The sequence below is a fragment of the Phoca vitulina genome, unplaced genomic scaffold (assembly GCF_004348235.1).
Source record: "Phoca vitulina isolate PV1807 unplaced genomic scaffold, GSC_HSeal_1.0 scaffold21, whole genome shotgun sequence".
NCBI classification, from domain to species: Eukaryota; Metazoa; Chordata; class Mammalia; order Carnivora; family Phocidae; genus Phoca; species Phoca vitulina.
The window spans coordinates 24,744,526-24,762,945 of record NW_022589724.1 but is presented as its reverse complement, the minus strand read 5'-3'; the positions used below and the strand labels follow the sequence as shown (position 1 = coordinate 24,762,945).

The 18,420-nt window shown below is 50.4% G+C and overlaps 1 protein-coding gene across 10 annotated transcripts in view; it reads right to left on the bottom strand.

Annotated features, from left to right (window-relative positions):
• Positions 1 to 18,420, bottom strand: part of MVB12B (multivesicular body subunit 12B) — a 263,743-nt gene that overhangs the window by 70,935 nt on the left and 174,388 nt on the right. For all 10 annotated transcript variants that reach the window (XM_032418694.1, XM_032418695.1, XM_032418693.1 and 7 more), the window contains one exon: positions 10,661 to 10,755. In XM_032418694.1, the coding sequence (XP_032274585.1) occupies positions 10,661 to 10,755 (95 nt within the window). The remainder of the gene's footprint in view (positions 1 to 10,660; positions 10,756 to 18,420) is intronic.

Below are 18,420 nucleotides of genomic sequence, written 5' to 3'. Positions count from 1 at the left end.
AACCTCAGCCGCATCTTTGGCTCGGGGATTTGGAGCTTAGCAGCTGGATCAGAGAGACCTGGGTTCAAACCTCAGCCCTTCTCCTTACTAGCAGTAGAACTGTGGAAAGACCAAAACCTCTCAAAACCTCATTTTTTTTCTATCTGTAAAATAAAAATATTTATAAAGATAAACATTTATATAAGAGAGATTCATTTTATAAGGCTTGAGCAGCTGTGCTATACCTATAAAGTAGAGATTATAGTAGTAATGATACAAACCCTAAAGGTTTTTTGTAAGGTTTTCTTGGTAAGGATTTATCTCGATTAAATGACAAAATGTATGCAGAGTGCTTACTACAGAGTCTTGTACATGCTAAGTGCTGGAAGAAGGTTAGGTACTATTAAAATAAATTAATATAATCCATTTTAATAAAAGCAAAAACAACTTCAGCTCCCTAAATGTGTTTAAATTAAAGAAGTTGCCTTAATTATAGCATTTCCCCCTCTCAGCCGCTAAGCCAGTCTATTATCGTGAGAGAGACAGAGCTAGAAAAAGAAATGGAAGGCTGATCTGATGTCATCTGCCCTGAGGCAGGTCTGGCCAGCCAGGCTACTTCATTCAGCCCAGAGAAAGCCTCTGAAGAGAGGCTAAGAGCAGACGAAGAGCGGGGATTAAGTGTGCTCCCCCTGTTTTCAGTACTTCTCCGACCAGGCCTCCAGAAAGGACCCTCCTGCTGGCTCCCAGGCACGCAGCCTGCCAGGAAGAGAAGTAGGATGGGCAAATGCAGGCCTATTTCTGCTTGACAACTAGACAAGGACGATAAGCACACGGGGAGAAGGGTGTCAGAAAGCTGGTTTTTCTTGAGTTGTTCCCACGTTGAGGGTCTTCGCGGTCAAGGCGGTGTTTGGATGGGATGCCTGTGAAGTCTGGGCCGTAGCTGCACATTTGCTAGTGACACCCTGGGCACCCAATCCGCACACCCTGCGAGGCTCCTTCCCACAGCACCTTCAACCCAGGGAAGTGGGTATGATCGCTGCCACTTTAGATACTAGACCATGTCTGGCACACAGGAAGCTTCCGGGAAATATTGTTCTGTTTAAATTACTGATGCTCTTGTGACCATTATGGACACTGGGAGATTCAGGCAGTTAGATCCAGTAAGCTGTTACGGGGCTAGTCAGTGGGAGAATGGGGCCTGAACCTGGCATTCCCGGCTCCTGCCCTGGGTCCTCCCACTGCCCCTCAGCTGCCTTGCTCTTGGGTTTGAGTGGGGGACATGGGCCATTAAACCAACGCTGCCTAATCTTGGCCTTGCCGAGAAACCAGAGAGAGAACGAAAGCACAGTGGGAGGGTGGCCACCCTTCAAGAGCACCGAAGTATCTGTCACCTAATAATTTTTTTTTTTCTTTTACAATGACGAAACTGGAAAAAGTCTTAACGTTCTCCTACCCACGGAGCACAGGATGAAGCAGAAATGAAAGCCTGGGGCAGAAAGCAGTCCCTCCGCCCCCTACCCAAGTACTTTTCCTCCAAAAAAACCAAAGGCACATTGGAAGATTTTATAGAAGTTGCCGGCTCACTCTGCCAAGCACTCCTCTCCTTCCTGCCCCAAGCCATCATTCTGTCACCCTCCTGAGAGAGGGCTTGTGGGCTGCCAGCCACAGAAAATAGCCCACTTCTAAGTGACGATGCGTGACAGAGTATCTCAGTTTGCAGAGGGTGCCGAGCTGAGCCAGGCCAGAGAGCCTTTATTGCAAGTTTGTTTGGACTGAGGCAGAGATTTTCTCCAAGCACGCTGATGACAGAGAAGTAATCTTATCTATAAAACTATAGAAGAGAGGGCTAAGAAGGTGAAGGCCATGCTGGGCAGGAGCCAGTGTGTCCTGAGCGATCATTCTCCACAAATCTTTGGGCTCCTGCTCTGATCACAGCCCTGCAGGGGAGGTGAGTGTGGAGAGAAGGGGGCCATTCCTACGCTGCTTCCCGACTTACAAAATGTTCTCATACACCCCAGATCCAGATACACCCCCCTGTGCTGGGAAGGTGGCAGTCATTAGCCAATCATTTCACAGCTATGAATAACTAGCTTCGAGTGACTTGCCCAAGGCAACGTCACGCAGGACCGTGGCAAGGCCCTGGCGGGGGGCCGTTCACGTGTGTTGTGTGGTGCGCAACCCGTGTGGTCATTCACAGAGGCTCTGGTGGGATGGCCACGCGTGCTTCGGACTCCAAATGCCCCATCGGTCAGCTGCTGACCCTTCTTCCACCGGCTTCCTGTGGTCCTCGGGAGGGAACATGGGGCTAGATGCATGGAAGCTCTCAGGGTCTGCTAAACGAATGGAGGAGTGATTCAAAAAGGACTGAAGGCAGCCTCCTTCCTCAAAGTGCTCACACAGCATGAAGCAGTGTGGGAGCTCACCAGGAAGGGAGCAGCCCCACACAGAAGGGACTCAGAAAAGCTTCCTGGAAGAGGCAGTTTGGGGACAGGCCCTCAAAGATGGATCCACAGAGAAATTAGTTCAATCTGGGCCATTTGACTGGCAGGGGAAAAGGCACAAAGAGAGAAAGGTGAGGACCCAGGAGTGACAGAGGTGGTGGGGAGCACAGGTGAAGAGAAATGGAGAGAAGGCACTGGAAAAGTAGAGCCTAGCCACCAGACAGCCTCCCTGCCAGGCAAGTGAGGTGTGGATAACGCCACTGGCCGTGGACTGGGGCAGGCTGGTGAAGGTTTGCTCTGCGGAGTTCTACTTTGGGGAGATGAGTCTGCCACCTGGGCAACTGGACTGAGCATAGATGAGCCATGTCAAGGAAGACGGACAAGTGCGAGGCACCAATGCCTGGTACTGCCAAGCCTCAGCCCAGCCAGCCCCGAAAACAGGGATGCAGGGAAAGCCAAGAGAGGACCACCCTTGACGCTCGGCTCCAGGAGACTCGCTGGGGCCACTAGCCATGGCTGTGCATCCATACTTGATCCGAAGTAAGATGATCCAGAGCACAGCGGAGGGGGCTCGGGGTGTCTCTCTCTCTGGGAGCTCCTACAGGAGGCCCCTGCAGAGCAGAACACCTCCAGGAGGCGAGCGTTCCCCGAGCGCCCTGTGTGTTTGCCCGCACACGCTGTTCATTAACTTCAGTGACACAGCCATCACGGCGGATGTATAAAAGCACATCCAATTAGCCAGGCCTACATGAATATTTGCACTCTTAAATCTTTTGCATTTCGAAAGGGTTAAAGCTTATTATTAGCATATAATTTATAGTCCTTTCTCCCAGGAAAGGAATAATGCACAGTAAATGCCACATTCATTTTAATAATACATGTTACAGTCTGTGCCCAACATCTGCACAAAGGTAAAGGAGGCAGATTTTTTTGACATGTCCCACTCTGCCATCTAAACACAGGCTTTTTGTTTCTTAAGTGACGGAAGGTTTAATCAAGAAAGCAGGCAATTCATCAATCGAAACAAGGCAGCGTGCGTGCGCCTGACAGCACACACATGGTTGTGTACAGAGCGAAGCTGGCCACCTGTCAACTGCACCTTTTACATCAGGATCTACAAATACACGATGCGATCAATTCCCCATCCGCTCCCATTCATTTCTTCTTTTTCTTATTATATTTCTCTTTGCACTCGATTTTGTTGTCAGTCAGGGCAAGAATAGATGGATAGACAAGGGACGCGTGGCTGTTGGAGGTGATGATAAAAATTTATATGCCTCTAAAATGACTTATTTCCTCCCTGATCTGAGCGCCATTATTATAAATATTTTTTCGCTTCATTCAGGAATTTCCCCCATCTGCTACTATCTGTGGCTGTGTCAAACGGATGCTTCTCTCCCCCCTGGATTCTTGCCACCCTCCCCCACGCTCCCCCACCAAGTCTCCGACCAGTCCTTGGTGGCTCTGAAAATCCTCGGCGGAGGGCAAAGGGAGGCAGGGGTCTGGATGCAAGGCCATGTAAGCCACATGAACACGTTCATGAAGGACAAAGGCCACGGGGGTGGGGAGGTGCCTGCGAATGCAGAGGTTGCCTGGCAGTTTTACTTATGGGGGCTTCCGCTGGAAGACATTGGGGTTCCCTCATTTGCGGTTATCAGTAACATCGTCACTCAACCCACGCACGCTGACACTCACCCGAACGCAGGGGAAAAGGAGAACCACAGCCACGCGCATGGAAAACACAGACACAGATTCTGCCAGAACACCGTCAACGCTGTGCGTGGAGCAGCTGTGGGTTAGAACACCTTACGCAGAAAAAAAAGCCAGTCTTTCTCAAGCACCCTATTGTTTCAGTCTTTTAGCCTTCATTTTCCAGCCTGGCCATGCTTTACGATCACGAAAGTATTAAGTTTACTTCCAATTTTCCAGGTGAGATTTTTCCCCCTCCCTAATTAAAAGATAGAAATAATGTAACCACTACAAATGAAAGGAAAATATGTTTATAATTGTTTGGTGTATTGCAGAGGAGTTTTTCAATGATCACACCGTAATATATACAGATTTCTTTCTTTCTTTTTTTTTTGGTAATAAGATGAAGAGCTGGTGGCAGAAATTTTATCCAATTGGATGAAATATATAAATCATGAATTTCATAATACTGATAATTAAATGTCCATCTTCCAATTTAAATGAGGACTAGATTAAAACTGCATGCAGAAGGCTGATATTCAGAAATCATTAATTATTTTTAATTGCTTTGTGCTTTCCTGGTCTGATGTCAGAGTTACACACGGCTCGTACACGGTTCTGTTTCAGAGGAAATCCTCCTCCTCTCTGCACAAGTTGTTGTGAGCCAAAGCAACGAGCCCATGGACTCAGGCTTGCCCATGCTCACGGGCGTCCTGGCCCAACATCTTGAAAAGGGACTGGTTTTTAAGAGGGAACAGCTGTAGAGGGCAATAAAAGGGCTTTTCCAGCCATCAGAAGGAACACTGGAAAAAATGAAAAGATTGAGAAAGCTAAAGGCAGGATGACCACACCCCACCCCACCCTGTCTGCTGGGACAGTTCCAGGTTACAGCTTTTGTCCGGGTACAAGTGGGAGCCCCTTTGACTCTCAGAAGGGACGGTGTGGGCAATCGATTCCACGGTCAGCCTAACGCTGGTGGATAAATGAAGATGTCAACAAGGCAATCTGCCGACGGACGAAAGGGAAGGGAAGCCGGACCCCTCAGCTTCCTGCACTGTGTTTTTACATTGTGGCTCAACCTGAATTCATAGGCTGTTTGAGATTTTTGGTTTTATTACATGCCAGTTCCAATGTGCATTTGCTTAATTCTACTATTTTACACTACTATGCCAATTTTTTCAAAAGGGAGAAAAATAAGTTCTTTGGGAAAAAAAAAATCTTCACTTGGAGATATAAATCAGTTGATAACAACAAAACAAAAGAATGGCACAGCATGGTTTTCCATACCTATTGCATCCTGTTTCTTTAAGTAAAACCGCCCTAAAGACAGATAGCGACACTCCTTGCTCAGGAAAAGCGATCCTGAGCACCTCAGGGCTAAGCTGCTCCATACGGGGAGCCTCTGACATGGGTGCGTCCTCCAGGTTGGACCGGAGTCCAGGGAGCCCCTCATTCCTGACATCCCCCATGTCTCCAGTCCCTAAGACATGTGACACCCAACACAAGAACATTTAAGAAACCTCTCACTCAACCGCCAAGCATGTTAGGGGTTCAAACACGAGCAGATCCCCTGATACATGGGCACCCAGGCCGTCCTCAAACTCACTGAAAAGTGGCTGTTCGGTTGTCCACAGCCTTGTACAGGGCCCTCTTTATGAGGAAGAATTCCATAAAAGGAATAGTTAGGTTCTTCCCAAGCAACCAGCTTGGTTTTAATCTCATCCATAGAGAGACTGTCCTGATTCAAATCCAGAATCCGCTTTGTCCAAAACCACACCCACAGTCTCACCCTCCTTTTCTATCCTATATTTTTGTTCGCTCTTATTTTTTCACTTCCATTTTCATTTGGTTACATGTATTTTTGGAACTGCCTTGTATCTTTCTGGAATAGTTGGACTAGAAATAAATGGTCAGACATCTAGACATCTAAAATAATTCTATGGGGAACAAAAAGTGTAGGAGGCTGTCATTCAGGACTAGAGCAGAAGACTTTCCAGGACAGAGAATATATATATATATATATATATATATATATATTAAGGTTTATTTATTTAAGAGAGAGAGAGAAAGAGAGGTGGAGAGAGAGCAAGCATGCCAGGGGTGGGGGCGAGAGGCAGAGGGAGAGAATCTCAAGCAGAATCCGCACTGAGTGTGGAGCCCAACACGGGGCTAAATCTCATGGCCCTGAGATGATGACCTGAGCTGAAATCAAGAGTTGGCTGCTTAACCGAGTCACCCAGGCGTCCCCAGAACAGAGATGATATTCTTAAGAAGAAAACTAACAGCCCCCGAAAAGCCTGACAAGGACTCTCAGGAGTAGGGCTTTGGGGTAGAATCTAGAAAATCAACATGGCCCAAGAAGACACCTCCCAGGAGGTAAGGTCTTAAGTGGGACACGCCCATTAGAATGTTGCCGGGGGAGCGTGAGCCCATGAGCTGCCATTTATCAAACATTAAAAAAAAAAAGAAAAAGTGGTTTGCCAACTCTAACATACGTGGATAACAGAGTGAGCCAAACCAGGCACATACCCTTTGATTTCGATCGCCTCTTTCAAGGAAAATCATCCTCAGGCCCTAACAAGAAGAGTGACATGGTAATGTGGGGTGTGAGGAACAAGACAGGTGAGGAGATGGCCCAAGCAGCAGGGCTCTCACACCCAGTCCACATCTGTTCCACCGCAGCGTTAGACTGGTGGTCAGTGGTCTTGGGGGTACATCAGTGGACAGGAGGTTCCAGTAACTGGACAATAAGGAAAAAAAACCCCGTATTTTCTAAAAGGACCATAGGAAAGTTATTGATCTGTGGCCTGGAAGTGACTTCCAGTAGAATTCGGAAGCCTGTTGGGAGTGAGGAGGCTTGGGAGCACTGAGAAAAGGCAAGGTGATCACAGGGCCCAGCACGGCTTACTAAGAGCATGCCAAATGAGCTCAGGGTCTAAACTTTTTCTTTTCTAAGATTTATTTGTTTGAGAGAGAGCAGGGGGAGGGGGGCAGAGAATCCTGGAGCAGACTCTGCTGAGTGTGGAGCCTGACGTGGGGCTCAATCCCAGGACCCCGAGGATCATGACCTGAGCTGAAACCAAGAGTTGGGCACTTAACTGACTGAGCCACACAGGTGCCCCCAAACTTTTTATTATAAAAGTAACACTTGCCAACATACAGAAATGAGATACTGCAAAGAAGGAAAAAAGAAGAAAAGAGCAGGAAAGTCTGGTGAAAACCTTGGTGGGTACCTTTCCAGACCTTTGGATTTTTTATTTACGGTGGTGGGGGAGAAAGAGAGAGAGAGCATGTGTGCAAGCAGGGGGAAGAGCAGAGGGACAGGGAGAATCTTAAGCAGACTCTACATTGAGCACACATCCTGACATGGGGCTTCATCCCACAACCCTCAGATCACGACCTAAGTGGAAATCAAGAGTCGGACGCTTAATCGACTGAGCCGCCCAGGTGTTCCTGGATATTTTTTTAAATGCGAACACATTGCACATTCTGGTTGTCACTTAACAACATTCACCCACACCTTTTTATCCAAATCATTATTTTTTGATGCCTAAAGAGTTAAGGCATCAAATGTAAGAATGTTTCAAAATTTAACCCTTTGCTTTTGTTTTGGGCATTTAGGAGACCCACCCCCAAACCCCTTCTCTGAGTATTATTTTTAAGCAGCAGCAGTGCTCATCCCTGAGGGTAAATCCTTCTGTACACCTCTAAGTATTTTTCAGAAGAAATTCTTACTGGCGGACGCGTGAGGATCAAAGGTGGGCTTTGTGGCGGTGTGATGAGGGTACAAGATGGCACAGCAAGGGACATGAGCTTCTCAGGATTTCAGCACTGAGTTAGCAGAAGCCCCTCACCCCACTTCTGTGGGCAAGAGAGAACTGTTGGCTGAACAGTTGGCACGTTTTGGCCGATGGAACGCATCTGTACCCCAAATGGCTGGATGGGTATGAACATGAGCTCAGCTGGACAAGGAAGGACCTCGCAGAGATGGAACGGGCCAGTCGGAGGTGGTGGTCCCAGACACCGGAGGTACTAGGAGCAGCACCTCAGGATGATCACCTGCCCCAGAGGTCACAGAGGGTATTCTTGGGCAGCGCAGACCCTGGGCTAAAGGCTCTCCTTCCTCCTTCCCATAAACAGCTCACGAGCACCTCTGCGTCTCCTCCCCTTACTTCAGCAGCTCTGAGCACTGTCTCTCCCTCTGGAGGCCTCCGTGAGAGGGACAGGAGAGGGGCTAGACTAACGGGTATGCCTTTGAGAAAACATCGAAAAGTAAATATTACTTTAATAACCACACATACAAGTTAAACGTGGGCTGCTCGCTTTTCAAACTGCATAGTTTGGCAATCTACTTCTCTTCGGAAGGGCCTGCCCGTGAAGGGAGCCGTCATTAAGTGTTTCCAGGAACGAACCAGAGCATACCAGGAGTCTGCACCAAAGGCTCAGCCCCGAAGCCTGCGGTGGACGGAGCCAGAGCCGGTTTGCAACAGTCTGAAGCTTCGTTCCATTAGCAGCAGAGTTCCAGCTACCGTGCATCGGGCACTGGGCAAGGGCGAGGGCCTGGGGCACACTTCTGCCTTGACTGTTTTTGGAATAAACCACTGAAACCTTAACTCTGCAATCCCAAATTGAGACGTGCCACTCCGTGCCAAACGCTGTTCATGGGGGGCGGGGGGGAAGAGGTGGTCTCTGTTCCCTTCTACCAGAACGGCTTGCAGGCAGGCAGCCGGGGGGGGGGGGGGGGGCGGGCAGGCTTCCCAGCCGCACCATGGTTGCCCAGTGCTGAGCTTGCAGGCCTTATGGAGCCAGCGGGCCCTGCGGGCTCTTTCTGGCAGCCTTCCCACAAAGCAGTCTTGGACCCTGGTGGAGCAATTTGGTGCCTGCAGCCGCTGAGGAGCTGGAGGCTGCCTGCTGCCGGGGGGGGGGGGGGGGGGGGGGGCAGCCTCCACTACCTCTGTTTGGAAGATAAAATCCGACCGACTGCCACTTACATAAATGTAACAGGAAGTTTCTGAATGGCTTCCCCTGTGTCTTGAGGCTGTTACCTTGGTGTTGCTAAACTCACAGCTGAAATGAACCCAGACAACACCTCATCAAAGCTGCGGGGCGAGGAAGCAGTGGTCCACAGGCAGACAGGAACATTCCTGCCAAACCAGAGGAGATTTCGCTCTGTGGGCCCTTTTCTGCAGAAATGTCAACAGCTGGGAAAGGCATCAGAGAATCCAGGTAAGGCGGGGGGAGCTGAACACCATGGCCGGAAAAAGGTTTGCAAGCTGGAGGGAAAAAGGCATCTGCTTTGACTGAGCTTTCCTCCTGCGCATTCGGAACGGGGCCACCCTGCTGGGTTTCGCAGACCTGTTCTGTGCCACTATGGCACGCGGCATCTGGGGAAATAGTCAGCTTTTGTACAAAATAGGTCATCTTTCCACACTTGTTATGCTCCTTGTCCACTTTGCTGAAATAGCCACAGCACAAAAGAAATTCTCCCTGGAGGTGCTTTTCTGAGACAACGCGCTCCCTCTGCCCCTTCGGGAGCCAGGCTCCTGGAGGGGGGCCGGGGGCCAGGGCTTTAAGACGTCCTGGGTCTTCCCTTTCCCCCACCCAGAAATGGAAAAACTGGCTTTTGCTTACACTTCCAAACCTATTAGGGAGTGATCATAACAAGAGAAACTGATCCTGACATGAATTATACCGTTGTTCTATTTCATCTATTTAGTAACCCCAAGTTGCAATTTTTAGAAAAAAGATTACCTTTTAAATAACGGATTCATTATGGTACATGAATGAGTGCCATGTTCCCGTGTTCAAAACGTCACTCACCATTAAGGGTGTGCGCTGGTAAGGGCACCGATTTGCCACTTCCCTCTTAGCTACAAACACCCCCGACCAGAGGCTGAGGATAATCGGAGGTGAGCTTGTGGGTTTCCCCGGCTCTTAGCGGGTCACCTGCGCTGCCAGGCACCTAATGAATCTCCACTCTGCAATCAGGCCTGTAAGCGCTCCCCTCCCTGGGTGAAGGTGGAAAGGCAAACTCGCACTGCTGAGGTCCCTGCCAAGGTACCACCATCCATTTCAAGGCCGAGTTCAGAAATCACAGACCCTTATGATGGGGGCGGGAGGGGAAACCGCCCGCGTCCCTCCTGGCCACAAACCTGGCTTTGGGAAATGAGAGGTGAGGACAGACCTGGACACAGTCTGGTAAGCGGGCTGGGCCTCAGCTCTGGGCTGCTCCCGAGACCCCATGGGAAACCCGCCCTGGCTCTGGCAGGTGAACAATGCAGTGACTATTCTCTGGAAACCTCCCTTCAAGCTCGTGAAATCCACACATTGTTTTTCATCATTAGTTTCAAAATGCGCTGAGTATCTGGCCCTTCTTTAAGTGCTGAGGTGACACAAAGGAAGGAAAGGGCTGATCTCTGCAGGGGACAGGCCCCTCGCAGGGTGAAAAAGAGACGTAAGACAGATGCCACTCGAAGCCAGGAGACACGCCGAGGGAGGTGGTGCCCGGGACACAGACGCGGTAGCTGGCCATGAGCAGAGGCCCCACGTACCTGATATGGCATACAGATTGGAGTGCTGGTACTCATAGTCAGCCCGAGTGCTGTTCCTGCCTCGGAAGGTAGCAGGGAGCGTTAGTGAGATGTGCCTAAGAGAGAGACAGAGGAGAAAGGAGGTTACAGGGCACACAGAGCACTTCCCAAGGCTCCGAAAGCACCCGCACCACCAACAGCCACCGCAGCACAGAGCAGGGGCGCCCTGGTGAGCAGGGGGGCCCCCAACAGCTCGAATCCCCCCAAGGAATTCAGAAGTTTCCAGACATAAGCAACCACCTTTTTCAATTCCAAGAGGAACATTCAAGTGGAGGAAAGGGGTTCCCCAAGCCTTATGGCATGTGCGAGGTGCTTCAAGGAGGTCGGCAACTCAGTCTAGATCTCTGCCCACTGGGCAAAATACACCAACAGGAGCAGAACATGTGGGCCCTGAACAGGAGCCCTGGTGTGTTCCGCCGTCTTGCTTCCATTTTCCATCCGATGGCTTTCATTCCTGTCTCGCAGGGCCGCTGAGAACAGTGCAAGAAGCACTTTGTGAATGAAGGTGTTGAGTATCATTACTCCCACATGAGTCCAGGAAAACGAACAACCACTGAGAATCAGAATGGCATGCTCTTCTGAATTGCTATGTCTGCATGTTCGCCCTCTGGCAAGAGCACACAGTAGGTGCTCAGGAAATCACCTTTGATCGATCCAGCACGGTCTTTTTATAGCACAGGTGCTGGCCATTAAAGCTCACGGTGCCCACAGAGCCTAAGTGAGTATTCAATCAAAGTAAAAAATCCATTTGGTGTGGTCATCAGCTGCCTTTAGCAAATGCAAAAAAGATTAAAATGATAGGAAATATATTTCAAACCCAACAAGTCTGGGGGATAAAACAACAATAAAGCCTCTTACTGGTAGGACTGGGGATTGGCTTGAACTAGCTCGGTAGCCTGAGTTTTGGCCGCACTCAGTCATTTCCAAAAGGGAAAAGACCGAGGAAGGGAGCACTTGTTCCAAGTTTTATGTTGTACATGCTGCCTTTTTTACACAACAAGTGCATGACCTCTAGGAATGACTCTTGTACATACAAGGCTCCTGGGAGGGAAGGTTCTCTAGGCAAGACCTGTTCCCACAGAGTCTCTCGGCGACAAGATGAGCACCAAAGGCTGTAAAGGCATTTGGTTTGCTGGGCTGCAGCGTGAGCACTGAGGCAAACGCCTGTGCGACGGAACAGCCTGGCTCAACTGGGTGGCCCGTGGGGGGCGGCTTGCCAAGCACTGGCTGGACTCAGGGCTGGGGGGAGGGGGCACCAGCAGACCCAAGCACAGGGAGACTCTGACATGTGTGGAGTGAATCTGAGTGTCTGCTCATTACTGATGCTAACGAAGGATGCAGAGATGAGCTCCCTGAAGGAGCTCCCAGGCTACAGGGGATCGAGGTGTAGAAATAAACCACCAGATGCAACAGGACATGCGCCTGGGTGCTGAGTGAGCACAAGAGTTCCGATAAGGGGGCCAGGGTTCTAGGGACACCTTCTCAGAGGAGGACACAGGTACCGATGGAGTAAAAGGGACTCACTGGGTGGTCAGGGAAAGCCAACACTCTGGCGTAGGGTCAGGGTATGAGTGGCAGCGAGGCTGGAAAGGCAGGCTGAGGCCAGGTTGGAACGGACAACCACCACTGCCAAGCTGCAAGACTTGATCCCCTAGGACGAGGGTTCCTAACTCTGTCCCGCCCACATCACAGCGCAAACGAGGGCACAGCGCAATACGGAGTCAGAGCCACGACCCTGGGGAGTCCGGGTCAGTGGGCCTGGGGTGCAGCCAGAAATCTGTCTTTAACAAGCTCCAGCGGTGACTCTGAAGGCTGGCCAGGTTTGGGACCCTGAGAGGATAAGGAGCAGCTGCGGAAGGGTTTTACACAGTTGATCAACGCCTCTGACCACGGCACTTAGTCAATGAAGCTGAGCAAACAGAAGAATGAATTATTGACCGTGGTTGTGGTTGAGCAGAGCTAAAATAATGACAGGTAACCCCGCAGAGGGTGCCCGCCGTGTGCCAGGCCTCGGGGGAGGCAGAGCTCACACAGGCTCTTCTGGCTCCTGGCGCTGCCCCTACAAGACAAGTGCAGGGCCCAGCGCAAACTGAGAACGCGAGGCCCTGGTTCAGTCAGGATTTCGAGATGCTGACACAGAGCAGGATGCCGGACGTGGGGCCTTCGGAGCCTGGGGCCTAGAGGGCCGGCGCTGGCTGCACATCCATGAAGCTGGCTGAGGGGGGCGCTGTTATTGCACCCACCATTCCACAGTGAGGGAATTTCCAGAAGCCAGGGAAGAACTACGCTGCAGGGCTGCCATACCTTGAGATTTCTAAGTCTTGAAAGCACTTTCAAAAGGTGCATCCAACCAAACTAAGGGCATCACACATCTGAGCAGAGCGGGGCCCCTCCAGGGGCTGGAGGCATTCAGGAAGGCTCGTGGACAAGGTGGGTGTTAGCGGAACTTTGGAAGACAGGCAGACCTGGGTGGCAGCAAAGACGCCAAGCAGAAGGCAGAAGAGAAAACAGGGTCGGCCCAGCCGTGCAGTGGTTAAAGAGGGGCTGAGAGTCTGGCAGGAGAAAATGCAGATGGGGCCTCAGGGTGGCAGGACAGCAGGGCCCCTATGTGCACCGAGCTCGCCCTGCAGCCGGGCGGCGGGGCGGGGAGGGGGGCATGAAAATACCCACAAAGTTACAAGAACACATGCTTACAAATGGGAAAGCAGGAAGTGCTGTGTGTGGGGGAAGTGAGGACCGCCGGGCAGGGAGGATGGGGAGCAGGGCTCCAGACTCTGTAGCGAGCCTCCTACATGGCAGGAAGTGTGGTGGAGGGAGGACCTGGAAGGAGGCTGGAGTGGCCGGAGCCTGAAGGCTAGGAGAGGGTGTGGGACCAGGCAGAAGAGGGATGCAAGGCCACACCACAGCGGGGCCCTGCATGAGCTCAGACTTGATATAGAAGGATTAAGCAGAGACGTGAAAAGATCCAATTTGCAATTTTAAAAGACTGCCTGCGTGTGGGAAAGTGAGGAAATAAAACAGCGATGCCATGGTAGACCGAAATGGAGCAGCAAATTACAGTGGGGATTCTCGTGAAACTGCAATTATTGAGCACTTACTGTGTGTAGACCCTTCAGAGTTCCTGCCAAAGTGTCCTGCTGCAAGCCTCTGAACAGTTTGGGGGAAATTCTATGGTACACAGGACTTAAAAACGAAGGATATACCAGAGGAACGAAGGTGCCCGGCTCCTTAGCTGCCTGCCCAACGTGGACACCCTGGTCTCAACTTTTCCTGCTTCTCTGGGACATCCGATTGTGCCTGGCAGACGCGATCCAAAACCCTCCCTCCCTTGACCAGCCTCTCTTCTTTGCAGATGGTCCTTTCTGGCCCCTCCTCCAAGTTTTTAAAAGTTGTTGTTTGTACGGGTTCTGCTTGAGCTCTCTCCTCATTCCACATGCCTTCCCGAGGCAACCTCATCCCCAGCCATTCCCTGACATTAGCTGTCCTCACACACCAGCCCACCTTTCTTGACTCTGTCTCTTGCACTGCTTACTTCTCTCTCTACCCAGAAGAGGGAAAGTCCTGTAAATCTCTGAATATGCCGTGTATTGTTCATGCCTTAGCCTGACTCTTTATCCAGGCTGCTCCCCTTCCTAGAATCTCCATTTCTTCCTTACCTACACTCCAAACTCCTATTCATCCCTCAAGAACCCACCTAAGCATACCTTCTTTGGTGGAACCTTCCCTGGGCTTGTTCCAGGCTCACTGGATGCCTGCATGTCCCCTCTCTCTCCGGTTTGCACAAAATACTTGAAGCATTTCATACAAGCTTGTCTTCCTAACATGACTGTGACCTCCTCAAGAACAGGGCCAAAGCTCATCAATTTTGGACCCCATTTTCTAGGACAATTTTTGACCTGGAGTAGACGACAACTGGACACGTGTTGACCAAATCAGGTGTTGTACCTACTCCATCAAGACCTCTGGATCTTTTTGATATAAACTGCCAGAGCATCTATGACTCCATTTCTGCCCATGTGTGTTTTTGCCAATCAGACTCAAGTGGTCTCTGTATTATACCAGGCATCCCACTCCTCTCTGCTCTGGAAGAAAACGGGTATGATGTAAGAAGGAATCAGTGGTGGTGACTGGGAATTTATGGGAGGTGGTGGGGGTGGGTGGGAGAGAGAAAAAGAAAGTTTCTCATCTCCTCCTACAGACAATGTGTGGTTGATAAGAGCACATGTGAAATTAACAGCATTCGAGTCGCAGACCTGACCGTATCTTAGACAGAGTCATTGCTCAACAGGAATGGGGTGAGCTGAAATGAAGTCACCCTGAACTCCAGCTCTAGCCGCTGCTGTAGGAGGGTATGAGGCAGCATCCAGAGAGAAGAGAGGCCCCCGACCAGGGACAGCTTTAGGGAGAAAAGTTCGCTACGCTGCAAAGAGCTGCTTTTCACTTCATTGTTCGGACACAGGAAGGAGGGGATGTGGGGATGGGAGGACGAAAAGGCAGAGCAAAGCCTCCCATAATGAGAATGGACAGTTGGGGCCGAGGGGACAGATAACCTGTGGTTAAAGAGGAAGAGCAAGTCACCTGCTGAAGGAGAAGCGGCCCAGGGGCACTGCAGCGTCAGATTAGCCTGAAAATGACAGACGGAACCAGGGAGGCTCTGCAATGAGCAGAGCCTCAGAGTAAAGGCGATTCTAGTTCCCCGGGCGGGGGGAGGGGTGGACGCCGTGCCTGGCACTGGTCTGGGTTCCTTCATGTACAGCCCTCACCTCATCCTCTCGACAACCTTTTCCGATAGGAATAGTTAACTCCATTTTATAGAACAGGGAACAGGGCCTTCAGAAGTAAAGCTGACAAACAGAAAGCTGCGTCCACGCGTCCTCCGGGGGTTATTACTATTATCCAGAAGTTACCGTGTTGTATCATCTTGACTCTCAGGTATACAGAGTGAGGACTGCATGGTCCATCCCGAGACCCTTTTGAAAGCGATGATGCCAAGGACTCAGCATCTCGGTCACTTACTAGCTTGATGACCCCGGCAGGCAGGCCACAGTCCCTCTGGTATCACGTCACGAAGGGAAAAGCAACAGAATGGGACAACCCACGGCCCAACCACATGCCCAGGAAGGCAGAGCAGTGGTGGCAGTTAACAGCACCGACCCTAGAGTCAGCCTGACATAGGTTCAAGTCCCAGCACCACCCCCCGGGAGCTGGGTGCCCTTCAGGGACGGCGTGTTGCCTCCTCACGCACACCTCGCTACCAGGCTGAGCAGACAGCACAGAACCCGGCATGTGGTGGGCATGCACAAGTAGAATGTCTGTTATAATTTCACATACAGCTCCTATTCTGATTCTTCCCACTCCTGCCATTATTTTAGCGTCCCACTTGTGAGGGCCTCAGTCCAGGACCACGACAGAACCTGCTGGTGCCCTCCCTCTGCATTAGAATGAAATCCCACTGCCCTGTGGTTGGGAGGTCCTGCGAGCTCCAGCCCGTCCCTTCTCTCCGAGCTTGTCTTGTTCATGGTCCCTGCACTCACATCCTCCAACCTTGCCAGCTCCCCGCACTCTCATTCCTGCCTCAGGGCCTCTGTACTTGTTGTTCCCTCTGCCTTAAACGCTCTTCCTCCAGCTATCCAGAAGCTGGGTCCTCCCACAGGCAGGCCACCCGCCAGATGCCTGCTGGGGCACCCTGCCTCCAGTCACTCTTACGACACCCCACTTTCCTCTCTGCAGATCCTGCCCCCTCTATTGATTGGTTCACAATCACCAGCGCATGATCTCTATACACTTTCCACCATATCCCCAGAGCCTAGAACAGTGCCCTGCACACGGTGGGCACTTAAAATATGAGAGCCCTGGAAGATCACCTAATACCTGAATGAATGAGTGAATCTGATTCTGACTTGTACTTTGAGATAATTTGGGGAAACTTACATGAAAACTTCCCACTTGTCTCTTTCTCATCCCCAGGACAGGGCTGGTTAACTGGAAAATGCAGCTATTTCTGACTCATGAATATTTTTACATAAACAGTAAATACATTCATCATGGCATTGCTTATAATGCCAAAAACTGGAATCAGATCTCAAACAATAGGGGACTGGTTAAAAAATTATGGAACAACTGTCTGAAGAAATATTTTACAGTCATTTGAAATACTTTAGAAGACTAACAGCTAGAGCCCATACCTGTTACTGTAGCATCTAGCGAGAAGAGATACAAAATCCTCATTTTCACACTTGGAGTTGTGATGGGTTAACCCAACACCTTGGCTCCTTTCCCACAGCCTAATCGTCTAAAGGGATTAAAGGAACATGCCATTCATAATGCTGGGTGTTGCCGGCAGAGGAAAGAAGAAAGAAGCCAGGCACTTGGGCAGACCGTGGACCCTAGATGCTCAGCCCTTCTGAAGCACCCAGTCCAGAGGTTTCTAAGAACGAGCAGGTACTCTATGGCTTCCAGCCACACTGAGCAGTCTAAGAGTGTGACGGCTGCTGGGGCCCTGTGGACAGCAAGTTTGGCGAGGTCATTTCAATGGGCCCCAAAGTTGTTGATTACTCCGTAAGCAGAGCCCTGTGTTTTAGATTTTAAGAAAGTTCATAAAGATCACTAGCAGGCCAAGAGATAGACCTAAGGACTCAGGAAACCATCTCGACCTAGGGAGGCACCTAGAGATGAAGACTTTCTAGTACCATCCCCAGCAGGCCTCGGACCATTGGAACAAACTGACCATCAGAGGCCAACAATTTCTGCCACTTGACTCAAATGATGGCTTATTATTCCAAAATCTGTCTGGTCACTGGAGAATTCCAGCGAGAAGAGCCCCTAAATCTTAGGGGGGCTGTACCAAGCTCTCCTCCCCATTCCCTACACAGGGGACAGCCCAGAGGACACAGACATGCCCTGCTGAGCGATCACCGCTCTCCGCAGGAGGGACTGGCCATTGTGTAACAAATAGGTCAGCATCACACAGGCTGCTGACAATGGCTCTGGCTAAATAGATGCTGAGGGAAATTTCATTTTTTCCCCCCCAAGTCAGTTTTAGGCACCTTATTCAATTAACATGGCCACTAAGCTGCAGACAGCTCCATATAAAAGCCCTTCAGTTATAGAAGACATTTTATTAGGTGACAATAGTTGCCAGCACGATTTATTTCCTTTGATGGGGTTCTGCTTTTTCCTTGTTAATTTAAATCTGTATTTTCTAGTGCTGATTCCAGGTCTGTGTGAATTTTTAAAATGTTACCATTAATCTTCTGGACCCAGTGGCCACATATAATGAAGATGGCTCTGCCCAGGCAGTGGTGATGCCTGATGTCCCCTCCAACTGTCACAGGGCAGCATGGAGGGAATGGGGGCTGGTAAGGCAGAGGCAGACTCATGGTTAGAGATGGACGTCGCTTTCATCTCTCACCTCTTTTTTTTTTTTTTTTTTTGAAGATTTTATTTATTTGACAGAGAGAGAGACAGCCAGAGAGGGAACACAAGCAGGGGGAGTGGGAGAGGGAGAAGCAGGCTTCCCGCGGAGCAGGGAGCCCGATGTGGGGCTCGATCCCAGGACCCTGGGATCATGACCTGAGCCGAAGGCAGACGCTTAACTACTTGAGCCACCCAGGCACCCCTATTTCTCACCTCTTACACACACATGTGTGACCACACATGCATGCACGTTTGCAAAGGCAGCTTTGTAGTGTGAAACTACAACTCCCATTCTGTTTTTCAGG